This window comes from Lissotriton vulgaris, chromosome 11 (assembly GCF_964263255.1).
Source record: "Lissotriton vulgaris chromosome 11, aLisVul1.2, whole genome shotgun sequence".
NCBI classification, from domain to species: domain Eukaryota; kingdom Metazoa; phylum Chordata; class Amphibia; order Caudata; family Salamandridae; genus Lissotriton; species Lissotriton vulgaris.
In genome coordinates this window covers 1,074,610,644-1,074,637,782 of record NC_141699.1, presented here as the reverse complement: position 1 = coordinate 1,074,637,782, position 27,139 = coordinate 1,074,610,644, and the positions used below count along the sequence as shown (strand labels likewise).

General features: G+C 42.5%; 1 protein-coding gene across 2 annotated transcripts in view; it reads right to left on the bottom strand.

Moving 5' to 3' along the window:
- Nucleotides 1-6,796: 6,796 nt before the first annotated feature.
- LOC147684136 (cytochrome P450 2J2-like) overlaps nt 6,797-27,139 on the bottom strand; it is a 90,949-nt gene continuing 70,606 nt past the window's right edge. For both annotated transcript variants that reach the window (XM_086944527.1, XM_086944526.1), the window contains exons 8-9: nt 20,426-20,567; nt 6,797-8,997 (exon numbers count right to left, since the gene is read on the bottom strand). In XM_086944527.1, coding sequence (XP_086800653.1) covers nt 8,792-8,997; nt 20,426-20,567 — 348 coding nt within the window. In that variant the 3' untranslated portion in view covers nt 6,797-8,791. The remainder of the gene's footprint in view (nt 8,998-20,425; nt 20,568-27,139) is intronic.

Below are 27,139 nucleotides of genomic sequence, written 5' to 3'. Positions count from 1 at the left end.
TTATATATAAAAAAAATGTTTAGAGCTACAAGCTTTAACAATGCCTAGTTACATTCTATGAAATAACTTAAAAAACACAATTAAATTCCAAGAAAGCCATCCATGCACAATCATATGCACAGTGATGCACTGCTTTTTATTTGATAAGTTTTTCTATTAATGTATTGTTTCAAGATGGCCTACAACCATGCTAGTTTTGTCACAGTTTTTTTAAACCTTCATTTTTGAGAGCTATTGGACCCTTACCAACATATAAAAAGACATTGGCTAAATAATGGCTGCATGACAATATCCAGGTTTCTACATCGGGTCTCGTACTGGTAAAGACTGGATAACTTTACTGGTGAAGGCAGAGGGCACTACCCAGCCCAGGTAGGCTGAATGCAATGTAATGTTCCTAGACTAGCAGCATGGCTGAAGGCAGTGCTGTATGTGGCCCAGGTGTACTGCTGAAGGAGGTGTGTTCTACTTGACCCAGTGTGCTGTATCTGGAGGACGTATATGGTCAAGGCAATGCTTTGCACCTGGCCCCGGTGGACAGATGAGAGCAGATGGCTGTACCACATCCATGTATATGCCGCAACGCAATGTGTAGTATCTTACTTTTTATACAGTTCAAGGCATATTGCTGTACCTTGCTTACACATATGGCCGAAGGGAGTGTTTATACCTGGGCCAGTTCATGGCTTTAGGCGGATTGGTGTATCTGGTCCACCTGTAATGGTTAAGTCAAAGTGCTGTATATGGCTGAAAGCAAAGTGTAGTACCTGGCTCAGGTATACTGCTATAATGAACAAGTTGTTCCTGTACCATGCATACGGCTAACTGTATCTTGCCCATGCAATTGGCTGAAGGCAGTACATTCTACCTGACCCAGGTATATGCCTTATGGTACTGTGTTGCATATGTCTGAAGGCAGAGTGCTGTACCTGATCCATATATACGGCTTAATTTAGTGTGTTGTACCTAACCCACATGTGGTGATTGGAAAAGTATGACCCACTCACCACCTGGCCCGACATTCTGGGACAACCGCCTAAGGAAATAAGAAGCCTCAAAATTACCTTGGAATCCAAGCTATCAATGAATGCCCAAGTGGACTAATTAGCAAGATCTAGCTTCATTACTTTAAGAACTCTACGACACATCTTTACCCACCCGGGATTTTACAACGAGGTCCAGGTTACAATCTCTCTTGCGCTGTCTAATCTCCATTATGCCAATAGCCTCTACCACGGATCATCTTTAACAACTATGAAAAGACTACAACAGATTCGGAACTCTGCTGCCAGACTACTCCTACATGTAAAGCCACAAGGCCACTTCTCCCCGGCCTTGAAAACCTTGCATTGGTTACCGGTTGCCAGAATATCCACATTCAAGCTGCCTTGTATCGCCCACAAAGCAATACATGGAACCAGGATGCTCTTCTTCAGGAATTAAATAACCACATACATTGAACAAAGGAACCTCTGCCCTAGATTGGTATTGGTATAAAATTCCCATAATACAAGAAAAAAAATCATAGGTGGCACGCCCTTCTCTGTTCAAGCAGCCAAACTATGGAATTCTTTACCCCAAACATAAGATCCACAGATAACTATCTTATCTTAACTCCTTCGCTGCGGGGCTAATTCCCCAGCGGCGCTGGGGGGAAGGGGGGCGCGGGCAGCGCCATGGTCTTTGTGATGAGCTTGGCTTGTCACGCTGCACGGTGTCACTGTGCTCCTGATGAGCTGAGCTCATCATGACCACGCCCGTTTTCGTGGAACGCTCAGCACAGCAGGGGAATTTTCACCGCGTGTGAGCACCGCGCGGGTCATGACGAGCTCAGCTCGTCATGAGTACAGCGCCAAGTGCCTCATGACGAGCTCAGCTCGTCATGAGCACAGCGCCACCGTGCCTCATGATGAGCTCAGCTCGTCATGAGCACGGAAGGTGTTAAGAAGACTACTTAAGAGCTGGCTCATCCCCACATAACCACCATACTCAAACATTAATATACAGCATATTTCTGTGTATAAAAGCAGTTATTTGGATTATGTGTGTACCTAGATATGTGTATCCCTTTGCATAAATCTGTAAAATTATCTTGTAACATATAGATTTTCATTAGTTTTGCTTAACAATTGTACATATTACTTTTTGTTATATTTTCTATGCATGTATATAGGCCACTGCATAAAGAAGTACATTTCCATCATAACTATTTATCTACAATTGTTTTACTATTGAATTGTTAAAAGGGAATACAATACATTTTAAAAACAAATAAATTCACTTAAAGTACAGTAACACTTGAAAGTCTGAGCTTAATAAAACCAACTTAAATCTAGATATATTACCTTTCTTATACATATATACCTTCCATATACTTAGACTCTTCCCTCATCTACCCCTTCTTGCAACATCTCATACCTAATTTACTATTCGGATCTCCCAAAAAAGCCTTTCTAAACCCTTCCCTTATGTATTCCTCTTAGACTCATACAATACCTCATCATGCTCCCTAATCCACTTCTAGAGAGGCTACCCATTCCATCTCTCCTTAACTCATCCCAAACCTCTTCTTACGGCTACGTTCTCCAAGTAAACACTTTTTAGACCCTTCCCTCTTCTATCCCGCCACTATTATTTTCAATCGAAATACAGACTCACATATCCACCACTCAAATAAATTTCATATTTCCTGTAGTAATTCACTACTAATTCTTTTTGGGTTCCGGAGTAACGCTACTCACCGAAAAGTGCTTCAGAGGACAGTAGGAGTGGCTTGCTGGATGCTCCAAAATGCACAAATCACTTTGGGCGGCTTTCTTGTGCCTGTCAAAGTGTCATTCTCACTTTGAGGAGCTCCACCTGATAGTCTTGTACAGCTGGGTGGAGACTAAGCACATGCCTCCAGTGCCTGAATGAGTGTCCAGCCAGCCTGCTCCATCCTGTCCTGGCATTGCTCTCACAGTATGAGAGCAGTGCCAGGATTGGTTAAAGGAGTAGGCTGGGCCCATGCTGCAGGAACCAACAAGATCGGGACCGGAGCGTGGAGTGCAGTCAGGTAAGTGATTTATTGAACTTTTTTCTTTTTCTTCTGCCCTCTGTTTCCATCCCTCCTGCCCCCCCCCAGTCTTCATAATTGGCAGCCGCCACTGAATATAGTATGAAGAAATGTGTGTGTACATTACGGTTTCATTTTGTTTTGAGAAAAAATAAGCTGAAGATTTATAAAGCATGGATGGTGGTCCCCATCTAAGATGTGAAGATGTGATTCAACCTGTACTTTTTTGGTATAAGCCTGAGTCTGAATTCATATTAACACTATACCCCCACTAGGAGTCCATAAGCATGCACTAAGCACTGAAGCTGCAGTCCTTATGTTTTATAACCCTCCCCTTGCAAACTAAAGGTAAGGTGGTAGTGCTGTGGGGGATGGGGTGCTGCCTGTGATTGACCGGATAGCACTCCACTGGTGGCCAGTTGATGGTTCTGGACTTAAAAGAGGTTGAAAGATCTGCACGTTTGGTGGTACGCAGAACGGTAAACAGTCATAATATTGATTCCAAAATATAGCATGGACATAATATCGAAGTAAAAATATAGAATGGACAAAATATCGAATGGACACAATATAGTGGTTAAAAATATCGAATTTAAGGTAAGTAATATCGATTTTCAAAATATAGAAGTCAAAATATCGAAGTATACAACATAGGTATTAAATATATCGATTTTTTAATAATATCAATTTTTTTAAAGTGTTTTGTATGTTAGTATATGTGTGAAAAGTGTATATTAATTTTTGTAATGTATGTTTAATGTATTTTAAGTAATGAATTTTATGTTATTTAATTTTTGCGTAATTTAATTCTGTAGCGTGTTGTGGGTTTATAGGGGAATAGGGTGGGAAGTAATTTAATTGTTATTAATAAAATATTTTTATTTATTTATTGGTATTCATTTTGAATGCATTGTTATTTTTTAATTGGTAATTAATTTTTATTAATTGCCAATTAATTTGTATTAATTGATTAATTGTTAATTATGTTAATTTTCTAAATTTATTTTCTGTAGCGGGTTGTGGGTTTATAGGGGAATAGGGTGGGAAGTAATTTAATTGTAATTAAGTAAATAATTTTTTTCATTTATTGGTATTGAGTTTAAATGTATTGTTAATTAATTTTTAATTGGTAGTTAATTTCTATTAATTGGCAATTCATTCTTATTAATTGGTAATTATTTTGTATTAATTAAATATTTGTTAATTATGATAATTGTATTAATGTATTTTCTGTAGTGGGATGTGGGTTTATAGGGGAATAGGGTGGGAAGTAATGTAATTGTAATTAATTACATATTAAAAATACTTTTTGTGTATTGATAATTAATTTACTGTTAATTTTTAATTGGTATTATTTTTATTATTAATTAGTTTTTGTTATTGAAAATTAATTAGTTGTTAAATAATTATGAATAGGTTATTAATTTTTAATAACTAATATGTAGTTGTAGTTCTAATTAATTATTACATAATATTAAATTGGTTATTAATTTCAATTAATGTTTTATTGGTATTGATATTTAATTTATTTTTAATAATATATTAAATCATTACTTTCCCTACTGTTAAACTCACTGGTGTGGGAATAGTAATTTTCACCCTCCCGCTATCCAACGCTTTCTCTACTGTTGCACTCTCTGGAGTGGGAATAGTATTTTTTACCCCTACGCTATCCAACGCTTTCCCTACTGTTGCACTCTCTGGAGTGGGAATAGTAATTTTTACCCCTACACTATCCAACGCTTTCCCTACTGTTGCACTCTGGAGTGGGAATAGTATTTTTTACCCCTACGCTATCCAACGCTTTCCCTACTGTTGCACTCACTGGAGTGGGAATAGTATTTTTTACCCTCCCGCTATCCAACGCTTTCCCTACTGTTGCACTCTCTGGAGTGGGAATAGTAATTTTTACCCTTACGCTATCCAACGCTTTCCCTACTGTTGCACTCACTTGAGTGGGAATAGTATTTGTTACCCCTACGCTATCCAACGCTTTCCCTACTGTTGCACTCTCTGGAGTGTGAATAGTAATTTTTACCCCTATGCTATCCAACGCTTTCCCTACTGTTGCACTCTGGAGTGGGAATAGTATTTTGTACCCCTACGCTATCCAACGCTTTCCCTACTGTTGCACTCACTGGAGTGGGAATAGTGTTTTTTACCCCTACGCTATCCAACGCTTTCCCTACTGTTGCACTCACTGGAGTGGTAATATTAAATGTTACCCTCCTGCTATCCTACTGTAAAATATTGTATATTTTTTATTAATAACTTAAATTAATTCTATCTTAATTTTAAGGTTATTTGAGTATTTTTAAGTATGTTTTAGTTAATTATATTTATTATTTCATTAATTTTAAATTACTTTTAAGACATTTAAAAAAATTCGATATTTTGACTGTCTATATTTTTTACAGACTATATTTTGGATTCGATATTTTTGTACTTACCTGTTTGTAGATAGGAATTCGATATTTTGGCATTCTATATTTTGGTGACTATATTTTGGTAAGTCTATATTTTGTCATTCTATATTATGTCAGTGATCCACGCAGAATCGCTGCTTTACAGCTTCACTACTATTCCATCAAGCTCTAAATTGCCCTCAATCAATAAATAAAATTTTTAAATGAATACCATGTTCCACCACCTTCATAAATAACACAATTATATTAGTAGAATAGATTTAAATACTATGCTAGAAATAAAAAAAAAACTCTGACACAATCTTTGAAGAAATATCTTGTTTTTCAGTAAAGCTGAATTAAACATGTTAACCATAGATATGATACACTTACACCCAATGCTTCAGATATCCCCAAAAAGAAGTCTTTATAAATGAAACTTCTTACACATTACAATGAGCCAGATGTCATGCATATCCAATGGCTACAACTGTTGGACAAAGAATACATTTGCAATGTCTCCATCTAAGATTCTGCAGAGAGTTATCAAAAAGAAGGAGCATTAATGTATGCAAGGTCACTGGCTGAACATCCCAATGATTTAGGCACTCACACATGCAAAATAAATATAGATAAGTGCCTAAAACTGGATCTTGTTGCATTGACAGGCCACAGTTTAGCATATAAAGTAGTATCACCAAATAATATGACATTAATTAATATCGTTCAACACATGAATAACACCACTGCTATTTCTTTTTTATTGGTGTATACTTCCAATTCAAGGGAAGCACATTTTTAATATTTTAAAAAAATAGAGAAACTAAGACCCTGTATCTTTATGAATGACTCTGTCATGCACATTTCCATATTGACTTTGAACACTAATGACTTATGTAATAAAGAGTATCAATATGATTTAATTCCATTTGTCATATAATCCTGAAAAAGTAGTACTATATATTTATATATGAACTAGTAGAATTTAGTCGACTAATCCAGCACGTCCAGTTAGCATACACGTTGAAGCAGTAAAAGAGAGACATTGGGGTCCATTAGGATGACGGGCGGACTTTGCCCGCCCGTCATTCCATCGTAAATCGGGACCGCCCGCCATAAGGGCGGGGGTCTTGGGGGTGCCATTAGGATGTGCCCACCACAGTGGCGGGCACATCCTGTATTTTCAGCATTGAAGCGGGCGGTGCTCTCTGCACCGCCCACCACAATGCTGAAAATGCACTTTAACATTGTCATTTGCAAAGCGGCAGGCACCGCGCTGTGCCTGCCGCTTTGCAAATGACAATGAAGGGGGGTACCACAGGTACCCCCCACGTTCACCCCCACCTGTACATCACTCTGGGGGCCCGCAGGGGCCCCCCAGAGGGAAGACCGCATGCCTTTCCGTGGCGGCATCGCCGCCGCGGAAAGTCACTGCACACCACTTATCATAATATGTCTGGCGGTGTCTATTAGACACCGCCACCATATTATTCCTTTTTCGCCCCGGCCGCAAGGTGACCGGGGCGGAAAAGTGGCGGGCGGTGTTTCCCTCCGTTGCGGTCCCCCCGCTATTGTAATGTGGCGGGGGGGGAAAGGGGGGCGGGCGGGCGGGCGGGCATTTCTGTCGGGCGGATCGCCACCGCCACAATGGCGGTGGAGATCTGCCCGACATCGTAATGGAGCCCATAGGGTCTGATTTCCACTAATGATATAAATTCAGGCAGACTTTAGGTGTAACCACGGCGGTGACTACTCTATCTCCACCATGGTTACACCCCTCTGATAGCCTGACAGAGAAGGGCTGTCAGAGGTTGATCTGTATGTTTGCCCACCTAACTTAGATGGTCAGACACACGTCAGTTTTTACTGCCCATCACTGCTAGGAAAACTCTATGGCAAGGGAGGCATTGTTTTTTTCAAAAACAAAATACCACAATAACTTTCCATTTACGAAAAATGTAATCCCGCTCTCGCTCTCCATCACTGCTATGGAAAACGTGGTTATAAGGGACAGTAAATATCATTTGAATGATCCCCACACCATGGGAGACAACTACCATTATGTGGGGGTCATTAGTTTTTGTTTTTTCAAATACAAAATCCCGGTTGGGGTTTTGTTTTTGAAAATTAAAAATATTTCGACTTTGCTATAAGGCACCATCATCCTTGACAGAGCTGTATGGTAACATTACAAAACATTGGCAGGAGGTTCCTGTCAATGTTTGAAATGCTCGCCAGTCTCATGGACATTTTAAAATTTGGCATTCAGGACCTCCACCAGGGCGACGGAGTAATTAACTCCATCACCCTTGTGGAAGACAGCCTGGCTGCCAAATATTGAATCGGTCCCAGGGTATTATATTTTTGTCTTGACTTGCATATCTTTTCAAATATAGGCTCCATGGATTAGTTACAAACAGAAAGGTTATTCTCACTTCATATTCTTTCAAATAAGCACACTTTGTGTACCTTATTTATTTCTAGTTTTGTTTCTCAATGAAAATATCTGATCTGGCTGGCTTTCCTTTTTTAGGTTTTGCAGATGCAGCGCATGCGCTGTCTCGACGAGAGATGCTGTATCCAGTATAGCGAGGCAAGCTCCGCCCACTTTCCGAACATTACTTTGATTGGCTACAATCAAAACTTCTGCATTTTGATTGGTTTTCGGCATTTTTGTCCCGCCTCCTGACTGCCCTGACGTCATTTTTGCACATCCGAGGCTATCAGCCCCTTTACTTTCAAAAACATTTACTTTCTCTCTCCCCGTTCCCTCCCGCAGTCTGTAAATTCGTGTGTCACAACCACCTCCCCACCCCCTCCCGTTCGTGCCTTCATTCGTGCCCGCTCTTCCATTTAAAATGCAATGGGGCTCGAGTAAATCTGAGTCCTATTGCATTTTCAATACTTGTTTGTGTCGTGATTCGTGGATTGATTCGCACATCTTTGTCTTGCCTTCTCGATGCCTTGCATCGTACGCTTGCACAACAAAGCAGTGGCTTTCCTAATTGATAACGGGAGGCAGAGACAGCCCAAGCTGCACCCGCCTGACTATAAAATGCTTGTTCTATAAGTACAACCTACTAAAATATCAATTGACTATCTAAAAACAATTGAACATGCCACAGAGTAGCAGTAATAAAAGCTGATGGCTCATTTTTTTTTACAAACTAGCCCTCTAAAAATATCTCCCAATTACACACTTATTAGAATGTTTTCCATGAAAAATATGTTGAATTATTCATAGGAATCTTATCAGTGCCTGGGTGGAATAGTCTATTAGCGATGATGAGCACTGACCAGTTTTCAAAAGTCAACATTGAGAGTTAATGTATCATAGGTCACTTGGCATTTTCTTCGTCTTGCGTGGAATGGCACAGATCTTATACGGATGAGGCTGCAAAGTGGCCAATAAAATAAAGTCAAGTCTCACTTCCTTCACCCCTTCAGGAAGCCGGAGTGTGAATGCCCGGAGGAGGTTGGTGAAGAAGATGAAGAGCTCAATTCTGGCCAACTGCTCCCCCAAACACATGCGGTGTCCTGTCAGAGAGAGAAAGGGAACAGAGGGATGGCTGTTATAAAACTTTACAGAGACAGTGAAGATAAGATTGATTAAGTATGCGGGATAAGCAACATATTGCAGGTGTGGTTGACAGGTAGAGAAAGACTATAAATGCATATTAGTGAATTTGACCAAACCAATCATGAACAATTCTTCATTCTTGGAAGGATCCTAGAGGGAACTTCCATGACAGAGGCTCACTGCTATGTTTTTGCCTAAGACAATTTGAAATATCCATAACCCTTCCACTCCTCTTCCAATTTCCATTTTTCATCTTCTTTTTTTACAAACAATGCCAGAGTCACTGCTCTCATGTCATCGTTTACCAGGTCACCTACAGCCTTAGCTCATAGGCCTTTGTTTAGCAAATCCAATTTCTATAAATTTTGTCTTTAATAGAAATAGGTCTGGTGGTTCACTGCCACACACCGAAGGGTAACAACACACCTGTACTGGTGAATATGAGCTATTAACGCATGATGTTTACAATACATGCGTCTACCATTAATTTTTACGACACGCTGTCATTGACAACGTGATGCTTTACAAGATGGTATTTTACTATTTTGAAAGGCATTACTCATTGTAATGACTGATATCCTATAAGTGTGTGTGTAAACATACATATTTGTATGTTTCTGTACTGTATTTTCAATATTGTATGTGTGTGTGTGAGTCTGTGTGTGTGTGAGACCTACATATTAATATGCATTTGTATATACTTCATTTTACTTGGAATATATATTTATATTTAGATATGTGTGTGTGTTTTATTTTTGGAGAAAACACCCTTTTTTTTAAATTGACGGAAATCTATAAAATCCCCAGTGCTTAAATTGTCTATAAAAATAGGATATTGTGTTTTAGGGTCGAGGGGTGGCTAACAGCCATTAAAGCAACCACAAGGAGCACTGAAACTTTTCAGACACTCACCCCCCTCAGACACAGATCTGGGTTAGCCAAAGGTAAGCCCGTCTACGCCCGTCCGCGCCTGGACCGCGCCCAGCGCCAGACCCCCTGCCCCCCGTCCCTCCCAGCCCCCCGCATTACCTACAACGCCGCCACCCTCCTAGCCCTTAACCCCGGTCGCGCCCCCAACTGCGTCCAAGCTGCTCCTGGCCACACCCATGGACCTTTCTCATGCTACTCCTGCAAATTCATCGGCACCGACAACATCTCCGCTACGACCACACCACAGATTCCTGACCCCAACCACCTACAGTGCATCCTTCTCAACACTCGCTCGGTCCACAGACACGCCATTGACCTCTGGAACCTACTAGACACCATCTCTCCAGACGTCGCCTTCCTAACAGACCCAGACATCACCATTGCCATCCCTGAAGACTATAAGATCACACGCAAGGACCGCACCGACCACACAGGAGGAGGAATCGCTATCGTCCATAAGAAATCAATCCGCATCTCAACCAGCTCTGACGCCAACCTCGTTAACTCCGAACACCTTCACTTCCAGATCCACATCGACCCCAAGACCACACTCAGAGGCACCCTCCTCTACAGACCACCAGGACCCCACGCAAAATTCAGTGAAGACATCACGGACTTCATCACTCCTCACGCGCTCCCCTCCAAAGACTACATCATTCTGGGAGACCTCAACTTTCACCTTGAAAAGATCAACGACCGCAACACCACCACCCTCTTGGACAATCTCGCCAACCTCGGACTTAAACAACTGGTCACTTCCCCCACCCACATCGCAGGTCACACACTCGACCCCATCTTCACCTCCAGCAATCATGTCTCCTTCAGCCACACTACGGATCTCCTCTGGACTGACCACAGCTGCGTTCACTTCACCTACAACAAACCAAAACCCACCAACCACCTCCAACCAACTCTGCAAAGAAACTGGAACAAAATCACCACGGACCAGATCTCCGCATCGCTCCTTCTAAACACCCCAGCCCACTCTTCTAACGCAAACGAAGCCGCCGCCAACCTCACCCTATGGTTATCCAACACCGCCGACACCTTAGCACCACTGAAGAAACGTCAAAGCAAACCTGGCAGCAAAAAGGCCTCATGGTTCAACGAAGATCTTAAGAAGTCCAAGAAACTCTGCCGCTCCCTTGAAAAGGCCTGGAAAAAAGACCCAACCACTAGCACCAAGGACGCCTTCAAAAACGCCACCCGCACTCACCACCAACTAATCCGAAAGGCCAAGAAAACAGCATTCAAGGATCGACTTGACAACAACGCCCACAACAGCAAGGAACTTTTCAACATCGTCAAGGAATTTTCCAACCCCTCGGCCAACTCCAACGACATCACCCCCTCTCAAGCCCTCTGCGACTCCCTAGCCTCATTCTTCCACAACAAAATTGCGGACATCCACAACAGCTTCGACAACCAACCCGGAAACCAACCCACCCTACCATTTGCTGAACATTCTCCCCCCGTGAACACCCTTATCGACTGGAACCCAATCTCCACTGAGGACACAATCCGCCTGATGAATTCCATCCACTCAGGATCCCCCACAGACCCATGTCCTCACCACATCTTCAACAAAGCAGACTCCGTCATAGCACCGCACCTCCGAGACGTCATCAACTGCTCCTTCAACTCCGCCACCTTCCCGGAAAGCTGGAAACACGCTGAACTCACCGCCCTTCTGAAAAAACCCACAGCGGACCCTACCGAACTCAAAAATTACCGCCCCATCTCGCTCCTTCCATTCCCGGCCAAAGTCATCGAGAAAGCTGTCAACAACCAGCTCGCCGCCTTCCTCGAAGCCAACAAATCCCTCGACTCCTCACAATCTGGCTTCCGAGCAAAACACAGCACTGAGACCGCCCTCATCGCAGCAACAGATGACATTCGAACTCTACTGGACAATGGAGACACAGTCGCCCTCATCCTCCTCGACCTCTCTGCAGCATTCGACACAGTCTGCCACAGCACCCTTCTACAACGCCTCAATAACATCGGAATCCAAGGAAATGCACTTGAATGGATCACCTCGTTCCTCACCGGAAGAACCCAGAGAGTCCGCCTCCCACCATTCAAGTCCGAGGCCACTGGAGTCATCTGTGGCGTACCACAAGGATCCTCACTCAGCCCCACCCTCTTCAACGTATACATGAGCCCCCTCGCGGCCATCGCCCGCCAACACAACCTCAAAATCATCTTTTACGCGGATGACACTCAACTAATCCTTTCTCTCACCAATGACCCCAGCACCGCCAAAACTAACCTACACGAAGGAATGAAAGAAGTTGCCGAATGGATGAAACAAAGCCGTCTGAAACTGAACTCAGACAAAACAGAAGTCCTCATCTTAGGTACATCCCCCTCTGCATGGGACGACTCCTGGTGAGAGGAAGCCATCGGAAAAGCACCCATCCCGACAGACCACGCACGGAACCTAGGCGTCATCCTGGATTCCTCACTCTCAATGAACAGACAAGTCAGCGCCATATCCTCTTCCTGCTTCAACATTCTTCGCATGCTCAGAAAAACATTTCGCTGGATCCCCACCGAAACAAGGAAAACAGTCACCCATGCTCTGGTCACGAGCCGACTGGACTACGGAAACACCCTCTACGCAGGCACTACCGCTAAACTCCAGAAGAAACTCCAACGAATCCAAAACGCCTCAGCCAGGATCATATTAGACATCCCACGCAATGAACACATCTCTGGTCACCTTAAAGACCTCCACTGGCTACCCGTCAATAAGAGAATCACTTTCCGACTGCTAACCCACGCACACAAATCACTCTACGACATCGGACCAGAATGCCTCAACTCACGACTGTCCTTCTACACCCCCCCACCAACTACGTTCTTCCAGCCAAGCCCTCGCCACTGTACCTCGCATCAACAAGACCACCATGGGAGGCAGATCCTTCTCATACCTGGCTGCTAAAACATGGAACTCACTCCCCGCTTACCTTCGCCTTACCCAGAACCACCTAGCATTCAGAAAGCAACTTAAAACGTGGATATTTGACAAGTAATCCTCCTCCCCTTTCTAAGCGCCTTGAGACCCTCTGGGTATGTAGTGCGCTATATAAATTCTCTCTCTCTCTGACTTGACTTGGATTCATTATTGTTCTTTAGCTCACTTTTTCACCCCAGTTCAGCCTCCTGGGACCGGTTTCAGGGTAACACCCCTCATCGGCAGGGCTTGCTTGAATCCAGTAGCTAATTAACCAAGAGGACCACATCTGGGCATCCCCTGCCAACGTAGGGGGACAAGCAAAGCAAACACAAGGAGATGATGGAGGGAGCGCTGAAACTTTTCAGACACTGACCCCCGGTCTCAGATCTAGGTTGAGTCCATCATTGTTTGTTGGCTCATTTTGCCACCCCAATTCAGGCCCAGTCATAGGGAAATCAGTCTTGACCCTGTTCCTCATGAAAACAGTCCAGCCTGAACTGTCAAGCCAGATTTTCCCTGGACTGGAAACAGGCATCCGGAGACCAGTTTCAGTGTAACATGCCTTATCAGCCAGGCTAGCTTGAATCAAGTGGCAAAGAGAGCAAGGGACCCATGTCTGGGCATACCCTGCCAACTTAAGCGAACAAAGCATTCACAAGAAGTTGATGGATGAAGCACCAAATCTTTTCAGACATTCACCACCGGTCATAGATCTGGGTGGAATCCATCATCATTTTTTAGCTCATTTCATAACCAAACTTCAGACAGAGCCATATGCAAATCAGTCTTGACCCTGTTCTTCATGGAAATAGTCCAGCCCGAACTACTAAGCCAGGTCCTCCTTCAACCAGAAACAATCTTCCTAGGACCGGTTGCGCGATAACACCCTTCATCAGCCAGACTAGCTTGAATCCAGTGGCAAAGTGAGCAAGGGACCCACGTCTGTGCCGACTCTGCAGAGCAGTAAGTGCAAGGTAAGTGGTTTTATTTATTTATTTAGTTATTTTATATTCCCTATCCTGTTGTTTGTCACTTTAACCCCCCCACCCCCGCCCCAACGCACTTACCTGCATGGGCTGCTACTGCTTACATCCCTTTTCCTCTAGCCACCCCTCAACCATAAAACACCCTTACCATGATCACTTCTACCTGTTCCTGAACCCTATGAAAGCCTTACCTCCTTTTATTTCTAAAATCGTAACCCCCTTTTTCTTTACCTACCTCTGAACCCTAAATACCCTTTCCCTCCCTTTACCTGCATCTCTTACCTCTCTTTACCAACACCTGCACTTATGACAGTCTGAGCATGATGGGGCTGATTATCTCATTTGGAGATAAGCACACCAACAGTTGTTTATTTATTCAATATACATTAAAATTTACTAATACATGCAACCCAGGCCATTCCCATAGATTTAGGGGACTGAAATTGTTTGAAGTGTCACATGTGTAGGAGCATGGTGTTAGCAGATGTTGTTTCTGTCCATTGGCAGGGCTGGCTGGGTTGAAGAGTGATGCACGCTGCAGTGGTCCCCTGACGAGGGCCCAGATATTTATATTTTTTTTTACAAATTTAGCACTTGGTGTCACATAGTAGAGCACATTTGTCACACTAACATATGCAGGCACAAAACCGGTCATGTCTAGACCTGATATGCGCAAATTATTGGAAACAAAAAATTGAAAAACCATATTGGACAAATCCAAATCATGGAAAACCAGTTTTAAGTGAATACAATGAAAAGTAAAGGAAACATTTTAAAGGAAAGATCATTTGAAGGTAAAATCGAAAATTACATTAATCTTGGGTAGAGTTTAGTAGCAGTGAAGATGGTTTTGCGTTCAGCGATGGGTAGTGTTGGGATTTGAGGTCAGGTATGGGTGGAGTTTAGAGGTGGTAATAGGTTTCAGGGGTCAGGGATGTGTGGAGCTTATGGGCAGAAAATGTTTTTGGGTTGAGAAACAGTGGAGTTGAGGGGTTTTGAGGGTTCAGAAATGGGTAGAGTTTACGAGGGGCGTGACGTTTCTAGGGATCAGCTTTGTTTCGGGGTTAGAAGTGGTTAGAGGTTTCAAGGGTTCAGGGTTGGGTGGGGTTAGGTGTAGAGTGCATCACCCCATGAGCACTAGTTACCAGACACTATGTAACCCCCACTTGAATGTATACTGGCACCCCTAAGAAAAATGTAACCACCTAGAAATGTTGGCACGTCTTCCCTTGGATGGTGGATCTATTCGGATTCTTTGAGCATCCTTTTTGGTTTAGTAACTGGGCATTGGGTGAGTTTCTCAATATTCATGCAGATAAAAGCTTAAAGGGATAGATTGGTCAACATAGCCTGACTCCAAGGTAAATAACATTATTAGTCACAATTAATGCCAAGTAGCCTGAGGGTCCTGGTGTCCTAAGAAAAGGCCTCACAGGTACAACATTTAATGGGGTATACCGTCTCCACTAATTGGGGAAGTGCATTGGTATTACCTCTTCCAACCGAAGGACCTAGCATCTCCAACCTATGTGCTCTTCCGTCATGATTCTACAGTAATGGAAATCCACTGGTGTCGACCCTGTCATCATTCTTGCTAGAATATATGAACATTGTTGATAAACATTTTAAAGACTAACCTAACGTGTGCACAAGACTTGTTGTGAAATTTACAGGGTGGCCCCTTCCCACTCATTTCAGGGGTTGTTTGGGTTTCCCCTGACCTAGTAGCACCGTATTTATTCTGTATATGTTTCCTACTTCACCGCTATCAGTTGAGAGCGCCATTCTTCCTCTATACCCAAAACCCCACGTAGAACCCTCATTGTAATGGAAATCAACACTAAGGCTTCCAAACTACTTGTTCAAAATGGCCATTGGAAAACACACAGTATTCAAATAATTGAATAATATGGTGTAGTGACCGTATTTTTGGCTCTATCTCTGAGTGATGGTGACTTTAAGCTTGCTACCATCCTAAATCTCCATTCTTGCCTTGTGTTAGTCTTTTTCAGGCCTTTTTCCAGACCTAGAAGCATAAACTAGAGGATAGCTGCTTAATATGATTATAGATCCCTTATTCTTGACTCTAATCCATCTATTGCCTATTGGCTTTGACATAATTATGAGTCCTTTCATCATCCTACCTATAGTAGAAGGTGAATCCTGTAGTCCTGACTTTATATTACATATTGGTATGGTTTGTGTATGTACTCTGATAGAGCTAAGTGTGATTTCATCATTTTCAGGCCTTCAAGGCCCAGAACTAGAGAGACTCCATTTTGCTTTCTGTCCCTGCAGACTGAGATGCTTGCAGGGTAAAGGTGATGTTTTAGTTATGAGGTGTTGTTCGCCCTTTGCAAACTGGAGAGAACCAGCCAGAGCTGAATCTAATCAGGAAGTGTCTCTGGGCTCAAGTCTCTAGACGAAACAAGCAGCTGGTCACTGTGGGAGCGTCTAGAGCACGGGGCCTGGTACATGGAATCAGTGGGAGGAGGCTGCTGGCTGGAACTTTCCATGAGGAGAGAGCATTCCATATTAGCGAAGTGCAGAAGAGGAGGAGTGTCAGTTTGTGAGTGAGTCAGTTGGAGCCAGGGAGAGAAGAAGAGAGAGTCGATGCTTGGAATAGAGAGAAGACAGTCAGTGATTTGGAACCAGAGAGAGGTCAGAAGCAGTTGTGAGCAGATGGTGTTTTGAACAGAGAGAAGTGAGATGATGTTTGGAACTGAAGGAAGCAGTCAGAAGCAGTTACTTATCAGAAGGAGTTGTGATCAGCTGGAGTCTGAAGTGATGCCTTTTGGAGGAGACTGAAGTTATATCGTGGATTAGTCTGTGGGAGCAGCTGGAGTGAATTGGACATTGGAGCTGAGATAATCAGACAGAGTGAAGAAGCTAGTGGAGCGAACGGTTATCAGAGCGGCAGAAACTATTAGACTGAAGCTGGAAGGTGGAGAGAGTTCGTGGGGGAGAAGAATCCAGTGCAGAGTGATCAGCGCAGATGCGTGTCCAAGAGTGCAGGGGAGGATCTGAGACGAGCTAAGGCACAGACGAGAGAGGAACCCAGATGACAGCTAGAGCAAGACTTCATACTAATCAGGTGATACCTTTCCTGTAATATAGTTTGCTTTACATTTAAACATTAACCTTGTCCTTACTGTATTGCTAATACTTTTTCTTTCAGCGGTGTGCAGTATAATCCATTCCCTCTTTATCTATTTACAGTCCCTGTCAATTACATGTGGATGTGTTATAGTAATAATGCTTTACAGAGACCCCGCAGATCTGTGTATGTGTCTATTCCCATTTTCCTTTGCAGGCTATATGTTATAGTTTAGTGTTATATTGTTATTGTTATTGTGATAAATAAAGTACCCCAGTTCTTAGTGAACCGGCATGTGCCTCTTGCTCTTGTATAATAAAGGTAACCTGTTCTTCTAGTCAGGTACTGTTTCATGAACAGATGCTACCCCTGATCAGGTAAATGGTAACTGAATAATGAGGGAGAGAGGAGCCCTTGAAATAGAGAATAAGTTGTACACCGTGTAATTTGGCCATTCTTGTATCATAAAATATATGAGACATTCCCAGTAGGTATTAGAGAGAAACTTCCCAACAGAGAGAGAGAGAGCTGAAGGTATTCATGGGAAAGTGATCGGGTGTGTATCACTTACAACGCAACTTTTACGTCGCATTCCGTTACAACGCAGATTTTACAACGCTGGATCCATTACATCGGATGCCATTACAACGCATGGCATTACATAGCAGATGCTATTACAACGCATACCATTACATCGTAAGTATTGGTAAGTATATAATTTTTTTTAATTTTATTTAATATTATATAATTGATTTAATTATTATTAATTATAAAAAAAATATTTATTTATGTTTTTAAATATTATAAATTAATTAAATATATTAATTTAAGTAATTTTTTTAATAAGTATGAGAATAGGAGTATATGTTTTGGGGTACTGAGGTATATGTTTTGGGGTGTTTGGGTATTTTTAGGTTTTAGGGCAGAGTTTGGGTTTTGGGGTACAGGGGTGTTTTTAGGTTTTAGGGCAGGGTTTGGGTTTTGGGGTACAGGGGTGTTTTTAGGTTTTAGGGCAGGGTTTGGGTTTTGGGGTACAGGGGTGTTTTTAGGTTTTAGGGCAGAGTTTGGGTTTTGGGGTACAGGGGTGTTTTTAGGTTTTAGGGCAGGGTTTGGGTTTTGGGGTACAGGGGTGTTTTTAGGTTTTAGGGCAGGGTTTGGGTTTTGGGGTACAGGGGTGTTTTTAGGTTTTAGGGCAGGGTTTGGGTTTTGGGGAACAGGGGTGTTTTTAGGTTTTAGGGCAGGGTTTGGGTTTTTGGGGTACAGGGGTGTTTTTAGGTTTTAGGGCAGGGTTTGGGTTTTGGGGTACAGGGGTGTTTTTAGGTTTTAGGGCAGGGTTTGGGTTTTGGGGTACAGGGGTGTTTTTAGGTTTTAGGGCAGGGTTTGGGTTTTGGGGTACAGGGGTGTTTTAGGTTTTAGGGCAGGGTTTGGGTTTTGGGGTACAGGGGTGTTTTTAGGTTTTAGGGCAGGGTTTGGGTTTTGGGGTACAGGGGTGTTTTAGGGTTCAGGGGTAGGTTTGTGTTTAGGGATAATTAAATTATATTGACCATTTTTAAATTAATTAAAATATATTTAATACATTAAATTAATTAAAATATATTTAATGAATTAAATTCATTATTTTACATTAATTACATTTTTAAATTAAATTAAATTAATTAAATTAAATAAATTATTAATATTAATTTAATTTAATTACAATTTTAAAAATATGTACATTAAACTAATTTCATTATTTTAATTTATTTAAATTAATTACAATTTTTATTAAAATTACATTTATTAAATAGATATTATTTTATTAAATTAAATTAATGACTATTTTAAAATGTATTTTAATTAAATTGTTTAAATAAAATTAATTAAATTAACTTAATAACATTTTAAAAAAAAGGTATACTTACCTATACTTACGATGTAATGCCATGCGTTGTAATACCATCTGCTTTGTAATGCCATGCGTTGTAATGGCATCCGATGTAATGGATCCTGCGTTGTAAAATCTGCGTTGTAACGGAATGCGACGTAAAATAACGCGTTGTACTGACACCAATCCAGTGATCGTCGTGGTAAGGCAGCGTTAATGAGAGCACCAGGGGGGAAACTGGTGTGTAATGAGATCGCCTCTAGGGAAAGTGGCGTTAGTGAGAGCACTGATTGTGGTCAGTGTGTATACCCACAGGATTGTGGCTTGTGTATGTATGAAATAGTGAGAGCACAGGGAGGACACAGTGTGTATACCCACAAGATTGTGGCTTGAGAGAGCACTGAGTGTGTCAGTGTGTAATGGTAAGTTATTGGAAATGCCCCCTTCACTTTTGAGTAGGAGGGTAGCATAGTCTGGGTCTGAGTTGCCGCGAGACTATAAGGTATGAGTGTGGTGTAGGGCATGGACGTCCTTAGTAATCAGTGAATATTCCTAGTAATCCCTATAGATTTAGTGGTGTTTCTGATGATATGAGCTTGTATATTGCTAATTCCCCATCCTCAGGTAGGTACCCAGGTGCCTGGATAGATGGGTCCTGAGGAGGGAGGTGGTTGCGTTTCGGCTGGGTTGGTGGTGTCTTGGTGAGCTGATCCTATCTGGTCCGAAAATCCGGTCATTACATATGGATGCCATTGACAATAACTATACCCCTAGTTAGATCACTGAACCTCTTAAATGTTGTAGTCTGGTACCATTCACAAGTCAAGGCTAACCATAGTTCATCCCATTCAGAACTATTGGTTACCACCTTTAAGATTTTCTAATGCACTTTTCAACACCAAACATTTTTTAGGAAATGGTTAATTTGTAAAACAAAATAAGTGCTGGGGCTCTTGTCGGAAGGTAGCTTGCACCAGCCCATTTTTACTGTTAGCAGCGCTTAAAACAGAACAAACTACTAACTATGAAAAAGGGGACAGGATGTAGCGTAGTGGCCAGAGCTGCTGACTTCTGAGCTGGGGAACCTGGTTCGAGTCTCGGTGTCGGCTCAACACCCTGTGATTCTGGGCAAATCACTTAATCTCCCAGTAAATGAATGTGCCTTTAACTGGTGCTCATGAAAAGCACTGGTTTTGATGATTAAATTAAGTGCTGGTGTTGAGCCCTGGAAACCACTTGCTCAAATTAGGCACTGCTTTTAGGCAATGCCCTAAAATATGCTATGCTGGTAGAAGATAAGGGCTTACATTTCTTCACAATATAGTACGAAAAATCTAATTTTATCAATTATTGAACCGGATGCAGTATCTACTCACTCTAGTGTAAAATATATGAATGGAAAAATAATGCCTGGTAGGTGGGAAAAATAACAACGGAGCAGTGCCTAAGATGATTTGTGGGCTACCCAAAAAGATGTGTCTTTAATTGTATATGCTGTTGTTGCTGCAACGTTATAATTCCACAGTAATTAAAGAAAATACATTACCTGCAGAGAAGGGTAAGAACGCATCCCTGTTGATGAACTTTCCTTCTTGGTCCAGGAAGTGGCGCGGGTTAAACTGGTTTGGTGTCTCCCAGCTATCAGGGTCATACAGGACTGAGGAAAGGTTTGGTAAAACGGTGGTACCCTGCAATTAATTATAGGGGTAAGTCAGTAGGAACAGGAGCGAGAGTCCAGAATTTTGATCTTCATCACATTTGTCCCCACTGAGATGGAGTGAACATGTCCCACCTAGCTTGGGGAACAACCCACAATGCTCCTCTGTGGTCCCAAGCAGCAAGAACCTCTTCAGACAAAAGTGAGACAAAAATAAAGCAGACTATGAGAATTATAATAAGTATATATTGTTAAAAGAACTCCCTTGGTTTTAGGCTAACACAACATCTAGTCTACTGGATGTGATATCATAAAGGTCTTGACAATACTGATCAAATAGAAAGATTTCAGTCAATTGTGTTTATAAACCAGCCACCCCTAGAGCTGCTCTGATCTGCATCATATCGGGAACAGCCATTACAACGCGGGTTTTACCACGCGTTGCTTTTACATTGAATGCTTTACAACGCATGCAATGTTACAACCACGCATACCATTACATCGCATGCGCTTTTACAACGCATGCGATGTAAGGTGTAATGGCGGCGGCGGCGGGGGTGGCTATTCACGTCGTTGTGAGGAAACTTAGGCTGTTTCCTCACAACGACGTGAAGCAAGCAGGAAGGAGGAAGCAGGATCCGATGGCGGCGCTGGATAGGAGAGGTGTAAGGGGGTTTGTGCATGGGGTAGGGGTTACTTTTGTAGGGTTTAGGGTAGTTTAAAAGTAGTGTGGTCATGTTTGTGTTGTGTGTGTGTTTTTTAAAAACGTTTTAGTGTGTGTTGTGGTGTTGTCGTGTTTGTTTAGTGTAGTGTATTGGGGAGGGTAGTGGAGTGTTTATGTAGTGTAGTGATTTAGGTTTTAGGGTAGTGTGGTGTTGTAGTGTTTGTTTATTGGGTTACCAATCTTGCATCAGGTTTTCATGCTGAATTTTTGACATCCAGCTACCACAGAGGATGATGTTCGAGATTTTGAGACCATGAGGCGTGACTATTTGTGTTGTTTGATGGCCTTTTTACAAGGTAATTTGCTCTACCAACAATTCTATTCAGTTTTTCTGCAGCCATTTTTCCCTCAGAGATACCGTGTTGCTGTTATTGCCTCCTGATAGCCATATGACAAAGTTATTCATTGTCCTGAGGAGGTATTTCCAAGAAGCATGCTCCTGGTATTTCACTGAGTATTTTCTCACAGTGCTGCTCCTGGTAATGGCTAATTGATACTTTTGACTGATTTTTTAAGCCACACTTCTTCAGCCTTCCTTCACTTACCATAATATCATGGCTGGTTTGATACTAAATCCCAGAATGTATACGTTTTATTACACCTCTTGCTGCTATTATGTCATTAATCATTCAAGCCTTCATATTCTGATCATACTCTCTATTTATAGGTTTCAATACCTATGGTGATGTAACTCTCTATAACCATAATTTTGTTTCCTCTTTAATATTATTAATTTCTGTGTGGGGATCCTGGGGAAGTTGAAGCTCTCTCATAAGCCATCTGTTGCTCATCATTTAGTTGTACTACACCGCAAATTATTACACCAACGGCACAATTTGCGTATTTGAAAAATATGCTTAAGGCCACGCCTAAAAATAGTTCTGCAGTCAAGCCTCAGAAGGCTAACCCTACTAAATGCCTTAAACAAGATCTTCCCTCTCCTGATTAAGTGTAGTCCTCCATAAATGCTTTGAAATTCTCCAAGAGGAAATACGGGCCTTGCATCCACTTGTGGATGAAACTAATATCAGTATACAGAAATTAGATAAAAAAGGACTTCCATGGAATTTCAAATTACGGAAGCCGAACAATGGATCAGTGATTTTCAAGACAAACGTTCAATATTTCGGTCCCACAAAGAGAGATTACCTCACTTAAACAACATGCCGAAGATCTTGAAAACAAAAAAAAAGTTGCAATAAACTTTACATTTATGGGCTTCTTGAAGATGTTGAGGGCAAAGATCTGGTCTTCTTCTTCACCTTTTACCTGCCACAGATTAATAATCTTCCTAACTCAACCAACCTCAATATTGAAAGTACTCATTGGCTTGGTTGCAAACTCTCTACTTAATCTAAATCAAGAGATATTATTACAGCCTCTGGAAACTCTCTTCTGAGGATGCTTCTTCAGTGTTACTGAAGAGTTGGCTCGATATTATGGGCAAAATAATTTGAGTAAGCTTCTATTCAGGTATCTCAAAATACAAAAAGATTATGCAAAAGTGGACTCTTTACATTCCTTCACCAGCACACAGATCTTTAAAGATTGTGATATTCTTCATGAATTTACAACATTTTATAAAACACTTTATACTCCAGAACACCATTCTACAGACTCTGATATTGATTTTTTTCTTCAGACTCTTGACAAATCAGCTAATTCTATGCCTGGTTTATCCAGTTTGGAACAAGATATTTCCCTTTCTGAATTAACACCTGCTCTTTATCTCTTAAAGAAAGGTAAAACACCTGGACCTGATGGTTTTATTAAAGAATTTTAATCAATCAATCAATCAGTGACACTTGTAGAGCGCGCTACATACCCGTAGGGTCTCAAGGCGCTTGGGGGGGGGGGTGCCGCTACTGCTCGAACAGCCAGGTCTTCAGCTTCTTCCTGAAGGAGAGGTGGTCTTGGGTCAGGCGTAGGTCGGACGGGAGGGAGTTCCAGGTCTTGGCGGCCAGGTAGGAGAAGGACCTTCCTCCTGTAGTCGCTCTTCGGATGCGGGGGACGGCGGCGAGGGCGTGGTTGGCTGATCGGAGGTGGCGTTTGGGAGCGTAGAAGTTGACTCGGCTGTTGAGGTAGCTCGGGCCTTGGTCGTGTAGGGCTTTGTGTGCGTGGGTGAGGAGGCGGAAGGTGATTCTCTTGTTGATGGGGAGCCAGTGAAGGTCTCTCAGATGTCCGGATATGTGGCTGGATCGTGGGATGTCGAGGATGAGTCTGGCTGAGGCGTTTTGGATCCGCTGGAGTCTCTTCTGGAGCTTGGCGGTGGTCCCGGCGTAGAGGGCGTTGCCGTAGTCCAGTCGGCTGGTGACGAGGGCCTGGGTGACGGTCTTCCTGGTCTCTGTGGGGATCCACCAGAAGATCTTTCGTAGCATGCGTAGGATGTTGAAGCACGCCGAGGAGACGCTGTTGACTTGCCTGGTCATGGAGAGGGAGGAGTCCAGGATGAAGCCCAGGTTTCGTGCATGGTCTGTCGGTTTGGGTGCGGTGCCCAGGGCGGGAGGCCACCAGGAGTCGTCCCAGGCGGAGGGTGAGGAGCCCAGGATGAGGACCTCCGTCTTGTCCGAGTTCAGTTTCAGGCGGCTGGTCGTCATCCACTCGGCTACCTCTCTCATCCCTTCGTGCAGGTTGGCTCTGGCGGCGGCGGGGTCGTTGGTCAGGGAGAGGATCAGCTGGGTGTCGTCGGCGTAGGAGATGATGCTGAGGTGGTGTTTGCGTACGATGGCCACGAGGGGGCTCATGTAGACGTTGAAGAGGGTTGGGCTCAGGGATGATCCTTGGGGGACGCCGCAGATGACTTCGGAGGCCTCTGACTTGTACGGTGGTAGGCGGACTCGCTGAGTTCTTCCGTCGAGGAAGGAGATGATCCATTCCAGCGCCTTGTCCTGGATTCCGATGTTGCTGAGGCGCTGTATTAGGGTGCGGTGGCAGACCGTGTCGAATGCCGCGGAGAGGTCTAGGAGGATGAGGGCCGCTGTTTCTCCCTTGTCCATCAGGGCTCGGATGTCATCGGTGGCGGCGATGAGGGCGGTCTCGGTGCTGTGTTTGGCTCGGAAGCCGGACTGTGAGGGGTCGAGGGATCCGTTCGTCTCGAGGAAGGCGGCCATCTGCTTGTTGACGGTCTTCTCGATGACTTTGGCTGGAAACGGGAGAAGCGAGATGGGGCGGTAATTCTTGAGGTCGGTGGGGTCCGCTGTTGGTTTCTTGAGTAGAGCGCTGAGTTCGGCGTGTTTCCAGCTTTCGGGGAAGATGGCGGTGTCGAAGGATGTGTTGATGATTTCTCGCAGGTGGGGTGCGATGACAGTGTCGGCCTTGTTGAAGACGTGGTGAGGGCAGGGGTCGGTCGGTGATCCGGAGTGGATGGAGTTCATCGTGCGGATGGTGTCTTCGGTGCTGATCGGGGTCCAGGCGTGGAGGGTGGTGGTGGGGGGGGGTGGCTGGTCGGTCGTGGTGTGCGTTGGTTGGTTGTTGAAACTGCTGTGTATGTCCGTGATCTTGTTGTGGAAGTATGAGGCGAGGGAGTTGCAGAGGTCTTGCGATGGGGTGATGTCGTTGTTTCCTGCGCTGGGGTTGGAGAGCTCTTTCACGATGTTGAAGAGTTCCTTGCTGTTGTGTGTGTTGTTGTCCAACCGGTCCTTGTATGCTGTTCTCTTGGCGGCGCGGATCAGCTGGTGGTGTTTCCGGGTGGCAAGTTTGTAGGAGGTCCTGTTGTCCGGTGTCGGTTCCCTTTTCCAGACTTTCTCGAGGGCACTACTACCACCCTAATTGTTACACTTATTTTCACTTATTTTCTTCCATTTCATCTAATTCACCCAAAGGTATCTTTCTGGAAGCAGTTATCTGTCTTTTTCCGAACGAGGGGAAAGATCCCACTTCTTGTAAAAATGATCGCCCTATTTCTCTGATCAATGTGGACTATACAATTTTTGCTAAAATGTTTGATCCACGGCTGGAATCCTTTTTGCCCAAGTTACTTAGTCCCGAACATGCTGGATTTATTTGAGGTCAAATGGTTTCTGATAATACTCAACTGTTTTTTACAGTCTTATATAAAGCCTCTAATTTCAATTATCCCCTTGCTGCCATTAACATCGAAGAAGAAACCTTCAACATATTTAATTGGTTGTTTATATTTAACGTTTTACAATGTTATGGATTTGGATATACAATTCTTTCACTCTTATCCACATTATGCGATTCTCCCAAACCCTCTGTTATGGTTAATGGCTTAAAATTTTCAAACTTCACACTCCAAAGAGGCAGCCGACAAGTTGTTCCCTATATCCTCTATTATATATTGGCATTAGAACCATTTTTTTCAAAAGTTTGACAAACCCCAGTATAAGTCTCATCATTTATAATTAACTGCATCAGCTGACAATATTATTTGTTTTATTTCGAACCCTGAAACCTCTCTACCACTTCTTTCTCAAGGAATTCTCTTTTTTTCAAATGTCTCCAGTTACAAAATCAAACTTGATAAAACTGAAGTTCTACCATTAAATAAGTACTATGTCAAACCATTATTTGCCTCTTTGGATTTCACCAAGGCTCCAAATGAAATTCTGCTCTCTTTCCCCAATTCCAATCAAACTTTAAGTGCCCTAAATCCTTTCAATTTAAACATTCCATTTTATTGAACATACTATTAGAAGTTCTGGTAACTTTGCCGATAATTCTCCTGAAACTCCTTTTATTAATTTTCTCATTCATATCATTTCCAGTTAACCTAAAGTCTTTCTCATCTGCAAATTGTTAAATGCTTTTCCACGTCTGAGACATACTTGGTCATTGGAACGCTTGTGGGAAACTGACTTAGGCCATACTTGACCAACTTTTCCATGTGACAAGGTGTGGCTTAAAAGTCACAAAACGTTTACAATGGCTACACTTACTCATACTTTATTTTTTGTTTAGGAGAGAATTTATTATACCGCAATCCATGTCTAATTTTTTTATTTCAGATGATTCCAAATGTTGGTCCATTCCATTTCCAGACTGCAATCTCAAACACATATTATTTTTTGTCCTAACACCTTACTGTTTTGGCATTAGGTTTGGAAACAAATTAATTGAAATATCCGAACTTCCATTCCCTTTACTTTTACTTCTCTTTTCCATGGTAACCTTGACAAGGATTGGCACTCAACTTTTTCCCAAGATAAATTATTTGGACTTTCAATTGACATTGCTATTCAACAGATTACCATTATTTGGAAGCGTACATCTAACATATCTAATAAAGCCTGGTGGTATGCAGTCTGTCACCACAATTGGCTGGATAGAATTTAAGAATCCATCCTATCACATAAAAACGATTTGCAATGGTTAAGTCTTACTTTCTTTTTAAATATCATTAGTGCCCGTTATAATACAATGCAATATTCATAATTTCATATTTTCAACCCTCACTTATTATTATTAGATTCTCTTCATGTTTCCATTTTTGGATACACATTCTTGTTTGTTGTTTATTCAATGAAGGTTATTTATGAAAAATTTAATTTCCTAGAAAAATCTATAAAATCCTTAAAAATGAGCTTTTATTATATCTTCAATTAACTAAGCTTTCTCAATGGTAGCCTCTTCAATATTATGTTAATATAATGTTCATCATACCTTTTTATGGTTAAGTTTTGTACCTAGACGGATACATGTTTGAATCCCAAGTGGTCCTATTCTATCTTTCAAACTTTGTCTGTTCCATCTGTTATATATATTATGTGATATTAGGCAGCCTGCATCTGGCTTTTCTTTGGAGAGTTGTATCATCCCGGGAGCAGGGACATGTGACTAAAATAGGCCTAAGAATTGGGCCATCCCGACTTGGACATGCTCTATGCTGTCCAGATCTGTGTGCTCAGGCTAATTAAAAG